Below are 15,781 nucleotides of genomic sequence, written 5' to 3' on the forward strand. Positions count from 1 at the left end.
CAGATGGAGGAATTAGTCTTGCACCCACAGATCCCATCCCAGGGCTGAATTTGCTGTTATCTGACCCAAAATGCTGCTGGGGATGGTTTCACACCCCAGTTTTGAGCGGTGGGACTGAGTGGGCAGCAGTGCTCCCAGGCTGGCTCATCCTGGCAGCTGGTTTGGTGGGAATTATCCATCCCAACCCAATTTTTGGATGGAGAAGTCCCAGGAGCAGAAGGGGAGGGGAAAGTCTCAGCCGTCCCCAATCCAGCGCAGAGCCACCAACACGACACCAGGTGTGTGGCACAAGACGTGGTTTAATGCCAACCCCAGGGGGGTAGAGCCAGGGCTGAATCCAGACGTGGGGGTGCAGGGGTGCAGCAATACACGGCCCTCGGGGGACCCCCGGGTATCCCCCCCATGCGTGCACGGGGCCGTCGGCACCCAGAGCCAGGGTGGAGGCACCCACAAAGGGCCCAGTGTGCAGGACAAGAGCCGCCCTGTGCTGCCGGCACGGGGTCATCGCCAGGACGGCCGGGAAGAGCCTGACCCAGCCACGACTGGGGCACTCTCCCAGCTCCGCGGTGGGGGGACGAAGGTCCCCAGCCCGGCCCCACTGGCCAGCGGCAGGAGAAGGGTGCCGGGGTCCCTGTGGGTGCTCAGGCTCCGGGGTAGCTGGGCTGTGCTGGGACATAGGGCGGAGGCGCTGCGGGGGGAGCGGGACGGAGTGTCAGCCCCCGCAAGGCCACCATGTCCCCCTGGGGAAGAGGGGGGACCCTGACCCCTGGGGAAGGGGGGGGCAGTGCTCACCTGTGGGGTTGTAGATGGGGGGACCGGAGGGGTACAGTGGGTACTGGGCGGCAGGGCCGGCTGGTGGGTACATGGCCATGGGGGTGAAGCCAGGCTGGGGAGGCATGGGGTCGGCCTTCGGGTCCATGGGGAAGGGGGCTGGGGGCGGCATGGCGGGGTAGCTGGACAACGGGATCTCTGGGCCTGCAGGAGAGACGGGGTGGGGGCTGCAGCACACCGGCAAGGGAAGAGGGACAGAGCCCAGCAGTGCCCACGGGTGTCCATGGCCCTCGGGGAGGGTGGCAGGGGACAGCAGCGGGCACCGGGGTGACCTCAGCAGCACCCACTGCAGTGCCCTCCCCCAGCACCCAAATCTACCACCTTGCACCCAAATGCCCCCCCTGCACCCCGATCCCTGCCTCCCCATCCTTGCAGGCTCCCCCCACCTTGCACCCCAACCCCCACACACACCTTGCAGGGGGGTGCGGAGGTGCTGCCGGCGCTGGTACAAGTAGCAGCAGGAGCACATGAAGCAGCAGACGATGGTTGTGACGATGGCGATGAAGAGCACCACGGCCGCAGCGATGCCCGCGATGGTCTTGGGGCTGCGGGACACCATGGGGACATGGGGGAGCAGGGCCTGGCAGGGGGCACCTGGGGCAGCCCCCCCACCAGTTACACCAGTGCCCGCAGCACTGAGGGGCACCCTTGGGGCACCCACCTGGGGACTGGAGGGACAGGGATGTCCAGACAAGCACCCAGTCCTACTGCACAGCACCCAGTACCACGGCCCAGCACCCAGTATCCAGCACCCAGTGTCCATCACCCAGCATCCACTCCCCATGACCCAGTACCCAAAGGCAAGCACCCAGCACTGAGACTCAGCACCCAGCACCCATGGCTGCAGCTCAGCACCCATCCCCAGCACCCGGCACCTGAAGGTGAGGCAGTGGTGCTGCTGGCGCTCAGTGAGCAGGCGCAGGGGGTCACGGCAGCAGTACCGCTGGTGGCACGTGCCACAGCAGAAGGTGAAGAAGTCGCATTCGAAGCCGGGGTGCCAGGAGCCGTTCCTGTCCACGTACCACAGGCAGTCCTCGCCCCCTGCCACTGAGGACAGCTGCCCGTCACTGGGGCCTCGGGGCACCACCAGTCCAGCAACCACCACCCCCAGGGGCACCAGCATCAATCCCCGTCCTCCATTCCCCAAATGCAGTCTCAGGGGGACAGCCCATTCCCCACTGCATCCTGTCCTGTGCCTCGTGTACCTCTGCACCCCACTGCATCCTGTCCCCACATCCCCCCCCTTACCCCACTCTGCCCCATGTCCCTCCCCATCCCCTGCTCCATCCTGTCCCCATGTCCCCCCATACCCTGCCCCTAGGTACCCCCCAGACCCCGCTCCAACCTCCCCCAGCCCCCAGGCCCCCCCCCGAGGCCGCCTCCCCGCCCGGGTGCTCCAGTGACGCCTCCCAGCTCTATTTCTGGCTGGAGCCACCTGCGCTCCCAGAAATAGACCCAGGACGTGGCCTGGGGAGCAGCCGGAGGCGCCGGGGCAGCGGCTGGGACACCACCGGGGTTGGGCTGGTTCCCTTGGGGTTTCCAGCTCATTCCCCGCCAGCTCCAAGTGGCTTCTTGGGGGTCTCATATGGGGTTCACTCACCGCCCAGCAGGACTGGAGCAGTTCAGAGTCAAGTGGGGAAACTGAGGCACAGGCTACGTGTATGTGAAACACCCAAATCCCCAGGCACGGGGCATCCCGGCTTGAGCGGCCACCAGCTCTGTGCACGCTGCTCCCGGGGGTAAGCGACTCTCGGGGACACCCCAAAAGCAGCAAATGGGGTGAGGGGAGGGGACAGTGCCCAGTGGGACACGTCGGTGCAAGCAACCCCCATGCAAAGAAGCCGTGTGCTGGCGCAGATCACGGTCACAGCCGGTGGCACCGGGTCCCACCCCGAGGTGCCCCACGGTCACAGCCGGTGGCACCGGGACCCCTCCCCAGATGCCCCCGGACCCCCCCGTGTCTCTTACCCAGCGAGGCGGCCACGGCCACCAGCACGGTGCCGGCCAGGGGCCAGCCGCTGCCGGTGCCACCGGGCCCCATCCCGGGGGCGGCCCGGGGGGGCGGCGCGGGGCCGGGACCGGTGCTCCCGCTCACCGGGGGAGGGTGGGGCCGGGCTGGGGGCGGCGGCTGCGGTGCGGCAACGGGCCCGGTGCGGCAGAGCGGCCCCGGTGCAGCGGGGCTGGGGCCGGTGCTGCGGTGCCGGTGGAAGCCCGGGGCCGCTCCCGCTGGAGACCTAGTCCCGGTGCCGGTGCCGCGGCGCTGGTGAAACGCCCGGGGCCGGTCCCGTCGCTGCGATGCGGGTGAAGCCCAGTGTCGGTCCCGGTGCCGGTGGAGCCCGGTGCGGGGCCGGCGCAGGCCCGCAGTGACGCCGCAGCCCGGCGGCGCTCGGTCGTTGCCCGGTGCCCCCCCGCGGCGGCACCTTCCGCCGCAGCCACCGGCCCCGGCCCCGGCCCGCCCCCGCCGGGCGGAGCGGCGCCGCCGGGCCCCGCGGGCACGGGCACGGCCGGGCAGGGCTGCGGGGGGCGGAGGGGGGAGGGTCCGGCGGTCAGTCCGCAGCCCGGCCCGGCCCCCCCGTCACTGCCCTCCCCCGCCTCCCACTGCTGCCCTTCCCCACCCCTGCACCCCTATTTCCGCTCCCCCTGCTCCCCATCATTTCCCTTCCCAGCACCCCTTCTCCCACCCCATCCTTCCCCTGCACCCCTTCTCCTCCCCGGTACCCCTTCTTCCCTCTCCCCCTGCACCCCATCCCTCCCCCATCCTCGCACCCCTTCCCCTGCTCCCTTCCTGCCCTCCCCCCCCCCTTCCCCATCCCCTCATCCCTCCTCTGCACCCCTGCACCCCATCCCTTACCTCTTCCCTTCTCCTGCACCCCCCTCCCCAGCACCCCCATCCCGGGGGGCACGGCTGGACCTGAGCAGCCCCCTTAGCACCGGGGTCACCCCGTCACTATCCTGAGCCCACAGAGGCACCCCAAACCACAGGGTCAGCTCCGGGCAATGCCAACCCAGCGCCGGCTCTCCGGGATGGGGGACCGGGCAGGGGGCAGAGCTGGGGACGGAGGTGACGCACCCCAAGGGGCTGGCGAGGACAGGAGGACCCCAACGATCACGTTTATTAGAGACCCGAATTGAGGATCGCAGTGGCACCGTCAGCATCGGGGTCACGGTGGCGGTGAGGGGACGTGGGAGGGGGCCAGCCCCAGCCCCCCCGTCCCAGCCCCGTGCACCCCAGGGGTGCTGGAGGGAGGGGGGGGGGATGCACCTCCCACCTGTGTCCCCAACACCGGGGTAGGGGGTGGGACAGCCCCGTCCCCGCTGTCCCTGGGCCAGCCAGGCTGTGCCCCTCCCCGGGGGGGGGGGCTGTCCACGCTTACACCTGTGTGACGATCTCGCCGTTCTCAGGCATGTAGACCTGCACGGGCACGCCATCCGGGGAGCGCCGCAGGACGTGGATTGGGGGTGCCTGTGTGGGAGAAGGAGCCCGTGGGTGCCGGAACCCCACCCTGCGCCGGGGCAGCACCCCAGGGTGCACATCCCAGGGCTGGGGGGGGATGTTTGCAGGGGCATGGCTACAGGTCCCAACTTGCCCAGCGTGGGCCCCATTTGTGCCGCAGGTGTCAGCTGTCCCGGCACACCATGCCGGTGCGCCATGGTCTACTGCATGCACCCATCCCGGCAGGAACCCCCGGGCGGAGGGGAGGGAACCGGACCCCGAAATGCCTGCAGGGATCCCCCTGCCCTGGGGACCCCAGAGATCCATGTGGGACTCCAGTCCTGCCCCAGGGACCCTCATGGGACCCCAGACCCTGCTGATGGGACCCTGGACCTGCTCAGAGGGACCCTCAGAAGGTCCCCATCCTGCCCCAAAGGACCTTGAGGGTCCTTGGTCCTGTCCCCAAGATCCTCACGAGACCCTGGTTCTGAATGTGGGAACGCCTCAGGACCCCAATCCTGCCCTAGGGACCCTTCTGGGACCCTGGGCCTGTGCCAGGGACCCCCTTAGGACCAGGGCCTGTCCTGGAGGACCCTCACCGGTCCTGTTCCAAGGACCCTTAGAGGTGCCCAGTCTTGCCCCAAGGGACCCTCATGGGACCCCAATTCTTCCCCTACAATAACCTCAGGACCCCACTCCAGCTCTGGGGACCCTCATGGGATCTCACACATACCACTTGTCCCTGAACCACCTCAGGGTGACAATTCATGTCACCCAGTCACCCGCAGGGCAGCACCCAGGGGTCCCCATATGGGGATGGGAACCACAGTGTCCCCCTTCACCCCCACATCCCCACTCCCACCCCTGCACCAGCCAGACCCCAGACCCTACCTGAGCCCGCGGCAGGACTCCACGGGCGACGGGCAGGTCCCTGGTGATCCCACCACGGGGTCCCCGAAAGGCCCCTTGCCGGTCCAGGGAGTGGGGACGGGTACCCCGCAGCCGGGCACGCTGGTGCCACGACTTGAGCTCCTCGGTCACGGCCGCCTTGGAGAGCCCCCGGCCCCCCGCCGGCGCGTAGTCCTTGAGCGAGGGGGTGCGCACAATGCGGCTGTGCGAGGGCACCAGGCGTTGGTAGCGTAACGGGGCCAGATCCTGCTCGTAGAGGAAAGCCGGGGGGATGGAGGGTGGCAGGAACCGGTGGGCACCCCGGAGGTAATAATCGGGTTCGGCGAGGGGCGATGGGACCGGAGGGCGCGCGAAGGAGACGTCGGGGCTGCTGCTGCCTGGGGAGGTGGCGTGGGAGATGCTGGAGATGTCGGAGATGCTGTCGTCGGAGCTGGAGCGGCACGCAGGGCCGGGGGTCGGGATGCAGGAGGTGGGCACCGTCACCGTGTAGTACGTGGGACGCCGGCGGGGTATGGCATTGCGGCCCCTCAGCTCACCGGGCTGCCAGCACGCCTCCACCCTGCGGGCAGGAGGGCTGCGGCTGCAGACGGACCCTTCCCCTCAGCGCCCGTCCGAAAGTCAGGGCGAGCCGTGGGAAAGGGTGGCCTGGGGCGGGTGGGGGGGCCAAGCACCCCATGGGTGCAGGGTGCAGCATCCCCATAGGGTTATCTCCACCCTCCTCCCCATGGGGTTATCTCCATCCCCCCCCTTGCTGAAGCCCTTGTCCGTGTCCCCCCCGGCCCATGCACAGGACTTACCTCAGGGACTGGGACTGTCCTCTCCGGCCCGATGGCTCCGGGGTGCTGGGAGCGCTGGAGCCCGCCTGCCGGCACAGCACCAGGGTCCTGACGGGGACGAAGCGGTAGGGAGGGACGTCCCCCATCCTGGGCACTGGCGAGGCTGCGGGGTTGGGGCTGCCGGGGGCCGAGGGGGCGGCCAGCGGGGACCCGGGGAAGCACCGGGAGCCCCAGGTTTCCCCATCCCCGGGGTCGACACTGGCTTTTTTGGCCTTCTCGTAGGGTCTGTCAAGGCTGGTCTCCTGCCAGGGGCTGGGGGCGGGTGGGATGGGCCCCGACCCTTCCTCCTTGGTGGAGTCCTCAGGGGACGGGGACCCCCGTGGGGTGGCAGGTCCTGGCCGCGTCTCCTCTGCAGGAGAGACGGAGGGTTGGGACGGAGGGGACACACAGGGGGGGCACTGGCATGTCCCCCCCGCCCCCGGTCCCTGCAGCCCCCTTACCCTCTTCCAGCAGGACGGTGTCTGACAGGGAGCTCTCGTCGGAGGCGCTGAGCTCTGCGGGGCAGGGGACAAGTGAGAACGGTGCCGGTGCTGCTGCCGGGTGCCAAAACACTCCCACGGCACCCGCCGCCACCCAGCACGTCCCCGGAGGCCTCCGCTCCCCCTCTCCCACGCCGCCTGTCCCGACACGCTCCGGGACAGTGGCGGTACCGGCCAGGCCGGCTTTGCCGAGCTGCATTGCCGGCGCTGCGGGCAGCTCCCAGCCTGCCCAGGCTGGGCAGGAGGAGGGGAGCCGGGCAGGTTTGGGGGCACAGGGAGGGAAGGAGCCACCACCACCATGTCCCCGGTTCATGGGGGGTGACGGACGTGGGAGCACCGGGAGGGCGGCGGGGATGGAGCCGAGGCCGAGGCACACACAGGGGAGAGCAGGGACCCGCCTGAACGGCTGCCACCGGGAGCGGGACACAGCAGCCAGGCCAAATCCTGCCACCCGTTGGGGTGCAGTTGCTGGGGATGGCGGTTCAGGGTGCAGTCTTGGGGTGCACTCAGCAGGGGTGAAGTATTGGGGTGCACTCACGGGGGTGTGTACAGCAAGAATGGTGTATCAGGGTGCATGCACTGGGGATGAAATATTGGGGTGCATTCGCAAGGGTGCAGTCACTGAGGTTGAAGTATTGGCGTGCATTCAGTGGGGTGCAATCATCGGGGATGGTGTATTGGGGTGCAGTTAGCGGGGGTGAAGTATCGGGGTGCATTCACTGGTGATCACATATCAGGGTGCATTCATGAGGGTGCGTTCAACAGAGATGAAGTATTGGGGTGTGTTCACAGGGTGCATCCATCAGGGAGAGCATATTGGGGTGCTTTCACTGGGGGTGGGGGGGATTGGGGTGCATTCACCAGGGTGCATTCACAAGGAGAGCATATCGGGGTGCATGCACCGGGGATGGCACTTCAGGGGACATCCAGGGGGGTGCATTCACAGCGGATGGGGAACCGGGGTGCATGCACTGGGGATACGGGGATGCTGTATTGGGGTGCATCCAGGGGTGTTCATTCACTGGGGATGGTGTCTTGGGGTGCATCGGGGGGGGTGTATTCACCAGGGATAGGGAACAGGGATGGCGTATTGGGGGGCATCCAGGGGGAGTGCATTCACCAGGGACACCCAACCAAGCTGCACCCATTTCTGCCTCCCCCAACCTCCAGCATCCCCCAAAAGAGCCACCACCACCTGGGGGGGGGGCACACACATGGGGGCTCACCCTCAGCAGCACTGGTTCCGCTGACAGTAGGCAGAGGCCGTCGGCCTGCCAGGAGCCGTCGCTGGTTGAGGATGTTCTCCAGGTCCTTCAGCTTCTGCTCCTCCAGCAGTGCCGCTGTCTGCCGGCGCTTGCGGAGCCGTTTGCTGATGTTCTCCTCCCGGCACAGGCGCTGGGCGGCTTTGGCAATCTGCAGCTGCAGCGCCAAGTCCCGCTCCAGGGCACTCAGCGGGTCCTGGGGACGGAGGGGACACGCTCGGCACCCCACCACCACCCGTCACACTTGCATGCTAACGATGGTTTTGCATAATGAGGGGAAATATGAATTTCTCCCATGGGATGGTGGCATCTCCAGGTGACGCTTGGACGTCTTCCTCAGCTCCAGGATGGAATGGAGGGGGGTCCCCCCCGCCCACCCCAGGGACCCCCCGACCCCAGTTGCACCCCAGGGAGCCCCTCACCGCCCCGCGCAGGACGAGGGTCTCATCCAGCTTGAAGGCAGCACCGATCCTGCGCCGGACCTTGGGGGGCTTCTCGCCGGCTTTCAGGGGGTACTCGCAGGGCAGCGTCCCTGTCAGCTCCTGGGGACAGCACGGGGACACTGAGCCGCTGCCATGGAGGTGGGGGGGGGTTCGGGCAGGGTGTCCCTCCCCACCTCGCTCACCGCCTCACGCAGGCAGAGCCGCCGCAGCTCCTGCACGCAGCCCTCGAGCCGGGCCTCCAGCGCCTGCTGCTGCCTGCGCCCTGCCTGCGCCCGCTCCTTCAGGGGCGACACGGGGCTGTCGGGGCCTGGGGATGGACGGACGGACGGATGGACGGACGCACGGACAGACAGATGCCTGCTCAGATGTACCAAGCCCTTCCCCCCTCCGCCAGCCCCTCCAGCCTCCCTGCCTCAGTTTCCCCGAACCCCAGGGGGAGGAAAAGCAGCTGTGAGCTGCCCCCCCCCCCCCGCCCCGTGCCCTTCCACCCAGGAGCACCCATGGGTGCTCAGGTCCCCCCCCCAGGGCAGCCGCGATTTCCCAGCGTGGCAGCGGGGGGGACACACGGGGAAGGTTTCACCCTGACTCAGCCATCCCTGAGTGAAACCCGGCTGAGTCAAAGCCAGTCCAGGGCCCCCCCCGCCCCCCGCCACCCTTGGGTGCTCCTCCTGAAACGGGGGGAAACCCCCCATTTTCCCACCCACCCACTCCCACAAGAAGCTTTTGTGTGTCCCCAGGGTGGCCCCATGCACCGAAGTGCCCCGTTCTCAGCCTGGGGAGAGGGGGAACTCTCTATAAGAGCACCTGAGGGGGATGGGGGCACCCCAAGACCTTTCACCCCCCCCCAAACACACACCCCCCCCGCCACCACCACCCCCCCCCAGCGCTCACCTGAATGCAGCATGATCCCACTGTCGGAGTCGCTCACCTCCCCCATGCCGGGCCGGGACCCTATGGGTGACAGCGGGGAGTCGCCCTGTCCCCGTGCCACCCCCCAGGAAGCACCCATGGGTGCACCCGCCCCGTACCCCTCCCTCAGCATCGCCCCGTCCTTCCCGGTCGCCGACTCAGGCGATGGCGGCGCAGGCAGGGAGTGGGGGGGGAAGGAAGGAAGGCGAGGCCGTGTTTGCTTTGCCTGCCTTCTGGTAGGTCCTACGATAAACAAAGGTGTGCAAACACGTGCCCGGCGGCCGGGGTTGCCTGGCTGAGACCCATCCCGGGGGCAAAGGTGGTCGGGGTGCGGCGGGGGGGGAGTGGGGGGGGCCTCCCTCCCGCCCCGGCCGGTTTCGCTGGGCGCCTCTCCCAGTTCTGATTTCTTTTCCGTCTGGGCTGGAGGCGGCTCCCGGGGTGGGGGCGGCCGCCGGCCCTGGGAAAACGGGTCTCCCCCAGCACCCCAATCCCCCCCTGCTCTTGGGGGGAGTCAAACGGGTGGGAGTGGGGTCGGGGGGGGGGGGTGTCGCTCATTCTTGGTTTCGCATTGCTTTTGCCACCGCCGTGCCTCAGTTTCCCCCGGCGGGAGGTGGAGTGGTTTGGGGAAACTGAGGCAGGGAAGGGGCAGGGGTCTGAGGGGGGGATCCGCGGCAGGGCCAGGGGGCGATGCCTTACCTGGGCGCTCGCCGCCGCTGCCGGCTCTGCTGCGCCCGGGACACCGGGACGTGTTTTGACTTGAGGCGGAGGGGAGGAGCGGCCAACACCTGCCCCGGCCGCCGCTGGCAGCGCCCCGGCCTCGCCCCATGATGAGGACGAGGACGAGGAGGAGGAGGAGGAAGAGGAGGGGAAGGAGGAGGAGGAGAAGGAAGGTCTGTCTGCCTGCTTGGACCAGCACTGCACGGCACAGCACTGGGCGGGGTGGTGTGGCAAAGTACAGTGTGTGGTGGCACAGCATGGCATGGGAGAGCACGGTATGGCATGGTACGGTATGGTATGGCATGGCATGGCATGGCATGGTATGGTATGGCATGGCATGGTATGGCATGGTATGGTATAGCATGGCATGTATGGCATGGTATGGTATGGCATGGTATGGCATGGTATGGCATGGTATGGCATGGTATGGTATGGCATGGTATGGCATGGCATGGTATGGTATGGCATGGTATGGTATGGCATGGTATGGCATGGTATGGTATGGTATGGCATGGTATGGCATGGCATGGTATGGTATGGCATGGTATGGTATGGCATGGTATGGCATGGCATGGTATGGTATGGCATGGTATGGCATGGTATGGCATGGCATGGCATGGTATGGTATGGCATGGCATGGTAAGATATGACATGACATGGTATGATATAGTATGGTATGGCATGGTATGGCATGGAGTGTCATGGTATGGCATGGCACAACATGGTACAACTTGTACAGTACAGCCCTGCGTGTGGCATGGTGCAGTGTGGTGTGGAAGACCGCGGCAGGGGATGGCACAGCGTGGCACAGTGTGGCATGGCATGGCACGGCACAGCATAGTAGGGCATGATATGATGTGGCACAGTACGGCATGGTATGGCATGGCATGGTACGGTATGGTATGGCACAGTGTGTCAGAACATGGCACAGCACAGCATGGCACAACCTGGATCAGCATGGCACAGCATGGTATGGTGCCAGGTGTCCATCCCCAGTGCCGTGCGGGTCCCGGCCAAGCACAGGGACGCTATCCCCATCCCTGCCGTGGCGGGTGGCCGGGGAGGCTCAGCCCTGGGAGTGGCATCCCCAAAACGCTTAAGGGCAGGCAGGGACCCGAGCGCGGCAGCGCGGGCAGGGAGGAGGTTGGCGGTGCTGCGCTGGCACTGCCACCACTGTCCCTTCCCTGGAGCAGGGACCTGCTGGGAGCTGGGCCAGCCTGTCCTGTCCCTGTCCCCATCCCTGTCGTGTCCCTGTCCCCAGGCAGGAGGAGACGGGTGAGGGGCAGAGCAGGGCAGTGCCGGGGCAGTGCCAAGGCGTGGGAACGGCGCTGCTGCCGCTGCCGGTGTGGTGTGAGATGAATCAGGGCAACTGGCACGGGTGAGTTGGCCACATCCTGCGCTGCCGACATGGGGCAGGTGGTGGAAAGTGTGTCTCAGCCCCACGGGACGGTCCCACAGCCTGCGGGGATGGGGATGAGAGGGCAGGGTGCAGGCAGAGTGCAGGCAGGAGAGATGCAGGCAAGGGCTGCAGGCAGGAGAGGAGCAGCAAGCGTGCGGACAGCGGAGGTGCAGGTGGGTGAGATGCAGGCAGGGGTGCAGGCAGGCTGCAGGTGAGGGTGCAGGCAGGGAGCAGGCAGGAAGAGCTGCAAGCAGGGCAGGCACAGGCCAGGGGTGCAGGCAGGGTGCAGGCAGGAGAGATGCAGGCAAGGGCTGCAGGCAGGAGAGGAGCAGGTGGGTGAGATGCAGGCAGAGGTGCAGGCAGGAGGGGTTCAGGCAGACTGCAAACAGGTTGCAAGTGGGGGTACAGCCAGGAGAGGTGCCGGCCGGGTGCAGGCAGGGTGCAGGCAGGAGACGCACAGCAAGCATGCAGACAGCAAAGCCAACCCCAGGCAGATGCAGGCAGGCGTGCAGGCAGCAGCGGTGCCCTGCACCTCCACAAACACCCCAACACCTTCCCCTCCACCTGCGGCTTCCCAACATCCCCGAGTCCCTCTGTGATTTGGGGGGGGGGCACACCCCATCTTTGCCAGAGCCATCCCTTGCCCAACAGCACAAGTGGCCGGGGCAGGGGGCAGAAACCCCAGCAGCATCGAAAAAAGGCGGATTTAGAGAAAAAAGGCAGATCTGGAGGAAAAAAGGGTTTGGTTTTTTTCTCAGCACGTCCCCGCGCCGGGCAGAGGTGCTGGCAGCCCTCCTGGCACCGAGTCCCCCCCTTCCCCCTCCCCCCCCCAGGTGGTAAAAACAGCTCGAAGACTAAAATATGTTGTTAGCAATAAGGCTAAATTTGTATTAACTGGGATTAAATTGGGATTAAAACCAGGTTCCTGCTCCTGAAGCTGTCCCTTATGAAGATCATCTCGGGGGGGGGGGCAATGGGGCAGAGGGGGGTTATCCTGGGGGTCGGATCCTGCCTGTACCAAGGCTGCGGGCAGGGTGGGGGCAGCAGCTCCCTTGGGAATCGCACCCGGATGGGTTGGAGCTGGGTTACAGCTGGGGACCGGGTGGGACAGCGGGGACGACGGTGGCACCCGAGGACACTGGGGAGGAGAGGGGAGGGGGGGGGACGACTCACAAGTGGCCCGGTGGGATCCCCGGTGCTGGCTGGAGCTCAGTACCGCTCCTGTGCCGCGGGCCGGGGGGAGTCTTGGTCCGGATCCGGCCGCCGAAGAGGAGGCTGGAGTCAGTGGCGGAGGAGGTGGCGGCTGCGCCGGGACTCGTCCCCGGTGTGCAGGGACCAAAGGGACATCGGGGACGGCAGTGTCCGTCCATCAGGGCGTAGATGAGGGGGTTGACGCAGCTGTTAACGAAGGCCAGGCAGGTGCTGCCGGCCACCACCCACCTCAGGGCCATCTCCTGCCCCTGGGACAGGACCAGTGTCCCCTTGGCAAGGAAGAAGAGCAGCACCTTGCAGGCGTTGAGGGGCAACCAGGAGCAGAGGAAGGCTACGACGATGGTGACGATGGCACGGTGGGAACGCCGGACGCCCCTCCCCAGCCGGACGTGCCGCTGGAGCTGGCAGTAGATGGAGCAGTAGCAGAAGGAGATGACTCCCAAAGGCAGGAGGAAGGTGAGGAAGACCATGGTCAAGCTGAAGTCCTCTCCATCTTCATCCCAGCAGTCATCTCCATCCAGCCGCCGGTACACCAGGGACGGGGCGCCCAGGATGAGGGACGCTGCCCAGATGATGCCGCAGGTGACACGGACGTGCCTTCGGGAACCCATCATCTTGGTGTCCAGCACCTTCCTGATGACCAGGTAGCGCTCCACGCTGAGGGCAGTGAGGAAGAGGATGCTGGAGCAGCGGTTGACAGGATGGCATAGCTACTCACCTTGCAGAGCCCTTCACCAAGTGGCCAACGGTTCCCCCGTGCCCCTGCCACCACCCAGAAGGGCAAGGTGCAGATGAAGATGACATCGGCCACTGCCAGGTTCAGCACGAAGGTATCCACCATCCTCTTGCCCCTGCTCTTCTTGGCCATCAGCACGATGACAAAGAGGTTCCCCAGGAGGCCGAGGAGGAAGATGAAGGAGTAGAGGATGGGGATGAAGACGGTGGTGAAGAAGACCTCCCACCCGGAGACCTCCCAGTTCCCCGTCACGTTGGTCACCGGTGGGTAATCATAGTCGGCTGAGCTGGCGAGCTCCTCGGGAGCCATGGCGGTGGCCAGGTGCCCTCCCCGGTGCCCAGGGTGGTGCTTCCGCACTCAGTGGTTGGGTTGTTGATCTGAGATCTGCTCAAAAACAGCACCTCGTACTTCCTTTCCAACAGGGCAAGGGCTGCAGGGTGGAAGGGGCAGGAGGTGAAGCGCATTTAATTTTGGAAACCAAAAAAAAAAAAAAAAAAAGAGAAGAAAGAAATCTCCAAAAAAGGAGGGGGAGAGGAAGACCGAGGGGGTGGAGGAAGGCTCTGCGCCACCAAGTGATGGCTGAAGGCCTTGGGTGGACACCAACCTAGATTTGGACTGGTGTGACGACCACCCAACTGAGCCACCGGCCACCAACCTGCCCTGCAGCTCTCCCACCGCAGCTGCCCTCTGTCCCCTCCGTGCACCACCAACCCAAGCCAATGCCACCCCATTCCTGTCCCCATCCCTGTCCCCATCCCCAGCACATTTGCATCAAGAAAACCAGATGAAAATCTTTATTTTCTTGTATTTTGTTTTTTCAGAGGGCCAGAACAGGTGCAGGTTGGGGTGAGACCGTTGCCCGCCGCATGCCCACACCACCCCCGGTGCTGCCCTGGCTCTGCCAGCTCATTCCAGCCCCCGGCACGTTGGTTCTCACTGCTTTGGGGCCACCGAGGCAGCGGCACCCACGGCCACCCCCGACCACGAGCTCTCACAGAATGACAGCGCCGGGTGCCGTTCCCAGCACCAGGGGGAGCCTGGTATGACGCTGGGGGGGTGCCGGGGGAGCAGCCCCCCCACTCTGCCGTGCCGGCTCCTGCTCACGTCTGCCAGGCACTCGGCTCCGTCAGCTTCATCTTCCTCAGGCTGTCCCACACCAGCAGGAACTCAGGGGCGAAGGTCCGGATTTGGCCCCACTGCCGCCTCCCACATGTGCTGCAGCAGGTGGGACCCGGGAGGGGTGGCCATGGGTCCCGGTCTGGGTCCCCTCGGCCATTCCCATGACCTGGCCATCTCCTGGCCTGGGTGTCCCATCAACCCAGGCTCCATCAGCCCCCCCATGACCTGGCCACCCTTGACCATCCCTTGACCCGTGCCTCCAACACAGCCTCCCTCAGCCATCCCCCAAGTCCAGCCTCCCCACGCCATTCTTCAACCCAACCGTCCCAACAGCCCAGCCACCACCCAACTGTCCCCATGACACAGCCTCTCCCAGCTGCCCCCAGGGTGTGTGGCCTCCCACAGCAACTCCCAACATCTGTGGGGCAATAAGGAATGGGTGGGGGCTGAGGGGGCTGGGGTGGATGGATGGGAGGATGGAGGGGTGGATGCATGGAAGGGTAGATGGACAGATAGATACATGGATGGATGGAAAGACATACAGATAGATGGATGGACATATAGGTGGATGGAGAGATGGAAGGAAGAACATATAGACGGATGGATACATGGATGATGGATAGATGGATGGACAGATGGATGGATGCATGCATGAAAGGAGGAAGGGATGGATGGATGGCACAGGTGGATGAATGCATGGATGGATGGGAGGATGGGGGGGATGAAGGGTGGGTGGATGGATGCATGGATGGATGGATGGATGACAGTGAGATGAAGGCAGGAGGGCTGGGCAGGATGGAGGGATGGAGGCCTGGGACAGACAGACAGAAGACAGAAGGATGGCAAAGACCTCCTCAAGCCTCTAGTGGTGTTTCCTCAGCTGTTGCTCCAGGTCGGAGGGGGGGTCACCGCAGCTCCTCCTTCAGCTGCCTCAACCGCCAGCTCTCCAGCACCTGCAGCAGCTCAGCTCTGTGCCAGGGCAGGATCCCCCTGGAGGACAGACAGATGGACTTCAATGGGGCCACCCCCACCTGGCCACCCAGCTGGGGACCATCCCGTCTCCACGCTGCTGCTGCTGGGGACACTGGTCACACTGGGGACACTGGGTCTGCTGGGGTCCTGTCCCCACTCACCTGCTGTGGCTGAAGAGCAGCTCCCGGTGGCTCTGGGACTCCCATCTTGGGTTTGGCACCTTCCTGGGCTGGATGAGGCCCCCATGGCCATCAGTGGCCGTGTCCAGGGAGAGGACATCGCTCCCATCACCCTCTGGAGGGGCAGCAGGGTTCAGCAGAGCATGGGGTCACCAGGAGATGGGGTCACGAGGGGATGGAGGAGCTGCCTGGCTCCCTCACCTGGAGCCACATGCCAGTGCAGAGCAAGATCCTGGACACCAGCCCTCGCGTCCCCCAGCCCCGGGGTCTTGGGGTGTCACAGCCCAGGGTCACGCACACTGTCCCGCAGCACCTGGCACCCTCCAGGATCCCTGTGTCCAAGTG

The 15,781-nt window shown here is 65.9% G+C and overlaps 3 protein-coding genes across 4 annotated transcripts; all 3 read right to left on the reverse strand.

The window, feature by feature from the left end:
* Positions 1–281: 281 nt before the first annotated feature.
* Positions 282–3,371, reverse strand: SHISA4 (shisa family member 4). The gene is made up of 5 exons (XM_075776214.1): positions 2,800–3,371; positions 1,707–1,878; positions 1,243–1,376; positions 793–975; positions 282–688 (listed from the first exon to the last, which is right to left on the reverse strand). Exons 1-5 carry the CDS (start codon positions 2,870–2,872, stop codon positions 642–644), a joined length of 609 nt encoding a protein of 202 aa, XP_075632329.1. The 5' UTR covers positions 2,873–3,371; the 3' UTR covers positions 282–641.
* Positions 3,372–3,929: 558 nt separating this feature from the next.
* On the reverse strand, positions 3,930–9,900 carry INAVA (innate immunity activator). 2 transcript variants are annotated; one of them, XM_075775771.1, is made up of 9 exons: positions 9,799–9,900; positions 9,085–9,144; positions 8,376–8,500; positions 8,173–8,292; positions 7,715–7,946; positions 6,450–6,503; positions 5,971–6,358; positions 5,156–5,732; positions 3,930–4,294 (listed from the first exon to the last, which is right to left on the reverse strand). In XM_075775771.1, exons 2-9 carry the CDS (start codon positions 9,128–9,130, stop codon positions 4,202–4,204), a joined length of 1,635 nt encoding a protein of 544 aa, XP_075631886.1. In that variant the 5' UTR covers positions 9,131–9,144; positions 9,799–9,900; the 3' UTR covers positions 3,930–4,201. The 2 variants fall into 2 exon arrangements, with proteins under 2 accessions (XP_075631886.1, XP_075631885.1); XM_075775770.1 differs by lacking the exon at positions 9,799–9,900 and having other exon boundaries at positions 9,085–9,235.
* Positions 9,901–12,208: 2,308 nt separating this feature from the next.
* GPR25 (G protein-coupled receptor 25) lies at positions 12,209–15,551 on the reverse strand. Its single transcript, XM_075775974.1, is given in 4 exon segments — positions 12,209–13,130; positions 13,133–13,596; positions 15,136–15,275; positions 15,419–15,551. Coding segments are annotated over 2 exon segments (1,086 nt in total). The 5' UTR covers positions 13,476–13,596; positions 15,136–15,275; positions 15,419–15,551; the 3' UTR covers positions 12,209–12,387.
* Between the last annotated feature and the right edge of the window lie 230 nt (positions 15,552–15,781).

This window comes from Balearica regulorum, chromosome 25 (genome assembly GCF_011004875.1).
Source record: "Balearica regulorum gibbericeps isolate bBalReg1 chromosome 25, bBalReg1.pri, whole genome shotgun sequence".
In the NCBI taxonomy this organism is placed as follows: Eukaryota; Metazoa; Chordata; class Aves; order Gruiformes; family Gruidae; genus Balearica; species Balearica regulorum.

Bases quoted from the DNA above. Each gene is read 5' to 3' on its own strand.
- INAVA (XM_075775770.1), bottom strand. From the start codon at position 9,235: ATGCTGAGGGAGGGGTACGGGGCGGGTGCACCCATGGGTGCTTCCTGG. The intron at 7,947-8,172 runs GTGAGGGGCTCC...CTCCGTCCCCAG, and splicing joins CCCTCGTCCTGCGCGGGGCG to GACCCGCTGAGTGCCCTGGA. The intron at 6,359-6,449 runs GTAAGGGGGCTG...TCTCTCCTGCAG, and splicing joins CACCGTCCTGCTGGAAGAGG to AGGAGACGCGGCCAGGACCT.
- SHISA4 (XM_075776214.1), bottom strand. From the start codon at position 2,872: ATGGGGCCCGGTGGCACCGGCAGCGGCTGGCCCCTGGCCGGCACCGTG. The intron at 976-1,242 runs GTGTGTGTGGGG...TCTCTCCTGCAG, and splicing joins CCTCCGCACCCCCCTGCAAG to GCCCAGAGATCCCGTTGTCC. The intron at 689-792 runs GTGAGCACTGCC...CTCCCCCCGCAG, and splicing joins CCCCATCTACAACCCCACAG to CGCCTCCGCCCTATGTCCCA.